The sequence below is a fragment of the Protobothrops mucrosquamatus genome, unplaced genomic scaffold, assembly GCF_001527695.2.
Source record: "Protobothrops mucrosquamatus isolate PMUCROS unplaced genomic scaffold, P.Mucros_1.0 scaffold_282, whole genome shotgun sequence".
In the NCBI taxonomy this organism is placed as follows: domain Eukaryota; kingdom Metazoa; phylum Chordata; class Lepidosauria; order Squamata; family Viperidae; genus Protobothrops; species Protobothrops mucrosquamatus.
The window spans coordinates 110,880-114,191 of record NW_015386358.1 but is presented as its reverse complement, the minus strand read 5'-3'; the positions used below and the strand labels follow the sequence as shown (position 1 = coordinate 114,191).

Genomic DNA, 3,312 nt, shown 5'->3' with positions numbered 1-3,312 from the left:
TCATAAAACATTGCAGAAAACTATCCATCCTGCAGTCAAAAAGAAAAGATAAGGAGTCTTCATAGTCGTGGCTTTATCGAATAAAATAACTTGAGACTGTATCCATCTTCTGTAAAAACCTGTTTGCAGATAGACTCCTGGCAACCGTGGCCGGCCACAACCGAAACCAAAGCTGCTGATCCCTACCAGATAGTACCTGGTGACATCTGGCAGATAGCATGCAAGAGGCCCACCACTGTCTCCCTGGAACATAACACACCAAGAAGAAAATATCAGTGGAGGAAATTCTCAAATATTAGAGGGAAACATATTATTATCCAACACATTTACTTAACGCATGAAGCATACTTTGCTCCACCAGATTTTAAAACTGTAATTGGCTGATATAGCACAATCCACGTATGTATAAATATTAGCTTGGTTCATATGTTAAGCTGAGCCATGTATTATGGCTCACTGCATATTCTCAGCAAAGAAACTGTGAGCTACACCTTTCATGATTTGTCAGGGGAAAAATGGTTTTGTGTAAGATATCCCCTTCCTGGAAATGGAGGTAGTCTTGCCTTGGTTATACTGCAAAATGTGCAAGTCAGTCTCTCAACATCTGATCATGGGAACTCCACAGCAGACCTCCTGGTACTTTTCTGAAAATCTAGTCCTCCAATGGTAGCTGCCAAGAAGGCATTGGGTAAATATCTATTCAGAGAGGCAGCCTTGACCCTTCCTAACTCCAAACCTGGGGGAAAGCTTAAATATTCTGAAAATATTTACTTTATGGCATGTTTGATCACCCATCAACCCAACTATTACAGCTGGTGAGGTCCAGGAGAAGGGTCTTCTCTACCATTGCCCCCGCTCTCTGAAACATCTTTTTCCACCCAACCCCCCAACTCCATAGTAGTAAGGTCAGCTCCAACCCTCCTGACTTTCCCCAAGAGCCTAAAACCAGGCTCTGCCAGTTAGCGTGGGGCTCCATGAGGGAGCATCACAGTGGAGGTGGGTCACAGTTTAACAAAGTGAGAAAGAGCCTGTGGCCTAGAGGTTAACACAGCTGCTTAACGTGCAGACAGCCCAGGTTCGAATCTCAGAAGGGTATGTTTGGCTGATGAGAGCTAAAAAGTTCGAAATAGCTATTCCATTCTCCCTTAATTCTTTGTTAGCAATCCAAATTTTTAAAAAATATAAATGATGTCGCAGTTGCGACTGCTGCCTGTGGATGGCTCTAGTTTGAGCTGATACAGGCAAAAGATTTCTTTCTCCCATATTTGGGTCGACAGGGTGCATCAAAAAAAGCACTCAAGGTAAATCTCCTCCCCTGTATTTTGGGTCATACGGTCTAGGATGACAACTGAGGAAGAGAGGGGTGATTGAGGGGCACACCTCCGACGGCGACGTCAGGAAGGATAGGGGCAACGAGGAGAGGGGATGAATCTGGGGGTGGGTTAGCGAGAAGACCAGCTGATCACGGACAGACGAGGTGGGGTGGTAGGATGCGCCAGGGGGAATTGGAAGCAATAGGGTTGGCAAGGATGGAGCGTGGAAAGCTGGAGGTTATGCGTTCGGATCAGTGTCAGCAGGGGGGAGGTGGCAAGGAGGGAGCATTGGGAATGCTGGACCTGGCCGTACGACCCAAAATACATAGGATAGGGATACCAAAAAAGATAGGATTAGCCAAGAGGGGGAAGGAGGGGGAAAGGGGTGGGGAAAGGCGGTTGGCAGAGGTACCAATGACAGCAACTTTGGGAAAGGTAGGACTAGCAAGGAAGGGGGGGTTGGACTCAAAGAGGAGCCGGCGGATAGTCCAACTGATCGTAGGCAGATGGGGCAGAGAGACGGGACACGGTCGTGCGCACGCACAACCAGGTGTGAAAGGAAATTGGGGGAGATAGGGCTAACAAGGACGGGGGGGCTGAGCCCAAGAGCAAGCCGACAGGCATCCCCACCGGTCGTGGGCAGATGGAGCAGAAGGATGAGGCACGATGGAGCGCACGCACACCCGGGTGTAGAAGGAAATTGGAGAAAAAAAGACTGACAGGGATGGATGACGGAAGGCAGGAACAGCGTGTAGACCAACAGGATAGAAAGGAAGGGAGCGTTGATGGCAAGCCTTTTGGAACACTGGATCTGAATGCGCAGCCTGGAATGAGCAGGAGGGAGCGATTAGAGAGCACACCGGCAGCAATGGTGCTGGGAGGGAGGAGATTGACAAGGATGGGAGGGGGGAAAGGTGTGGAATTGGAGTGCAAAAAAGAGGAGGCGGGACAATCAAGGCAATTATGGTTAGCTAGGAGGGATGGCCCTATCACACGGGCAATGACTAAACAGTTAGGCCAGCAAGGTTTATAAAAAAAGAATCTCCCCACCCCCTAAGCTTTATTCTGAGGACGCTGGCAGGGGACCAGCGAAAGCTAAGTTGTTTCTTTTAACATTGTAAATAATTGTTTTTATTGTTTTTAAATATCTTTTTAGCAATAAACAACTAGTTTATACCTCTCCCGGAGATCAAGGATTGTATTATTGAACAGATATGCCCAGGATTCGCATCTTTGCAGTTATCAAGGACATATATATATAATATATAATTTTTATCTGTTATGATTGTAAGTAGCCCAGAGTTAGTTTATCTGTTATGATTGTAAGCAGCCCAGAGTTAGTGTATGGTAAGATGGGCAGCCAATAAATTTTATAAACAAATAAAAGTGCTCTATAATTAAATTCTCTTTTACCTGGCAACCATCAATTCCTCCTTTTTCAGAGCCGGCACAAAGCATTTCCTTTTTCACCATCCCTGCATACCAATCATGTCTATTACAAGTAGATATTGGAATAATATTGACCTGTGCTTCTTGTAATACATCTCTCTCTCTCTCTAAAATGAAAATTCAAAACAAAGCTGGAAGTACTCCTATGTCTATTTCAGGCAAAAATATAAAAATGTTGGTGCAGAATATTCTTGGTGCGTCATAAGAATCTTAAACCTAACAACATGAACCCCCCTTGCTTCCATCTAGTGACCCAGTCACTTGCCCAAAGAAAAATTAAGAGATTCTTTCAGCATTTGGATATGAGATGAATTTTATGTGGCACTTCCAACACAGCCAGTAGGTATAGAGAGAAGTTATAATGCAATGCTATCTTTCTGCCAGATTTCTTTCTCATTTTTTTCCAACGGGCACACTTTTAACTTAGGTCAAGGTTGTCCAACTTTGGCAACTTTAAGACTTGTGGACTCCATCTCACAGAATTCCTTGGCCAACAAGTCTTAAAGTTGCCAAGTTTGGACACCGCTGGTTTAGGCAGTATTGAGGTATA

The 3,312-nt window shown here is 45.1% G+C and overlaps 1 protein-coding gene across 1 annotated transcript in view; it reads right to left on the bottom strand.

Annotated features, from left to right (window-relative positions):
* Positions 1 to 3,312, bottom strand: part of LOC114923930 (transmembrane protease serine 12-like) — a 9,838-nt gene continuing 6,526 nt past the window's right edge. The window contains exons 4-5 of the mRNA XM_029287282.1: positions 2,727 to 2,869; positions 1 to 243 (exon numbers count right to left, since the gene is read on the bottom strand). Of these exons, the coding sequence (XP_029143115.1) occupies positions 1 to 243; positions 2,727 to 2,869 (386 nt within the window). The remainder of the gene's footprint in view (positions 244 to 2,726; positions 2,870 to 3,312) is intronic.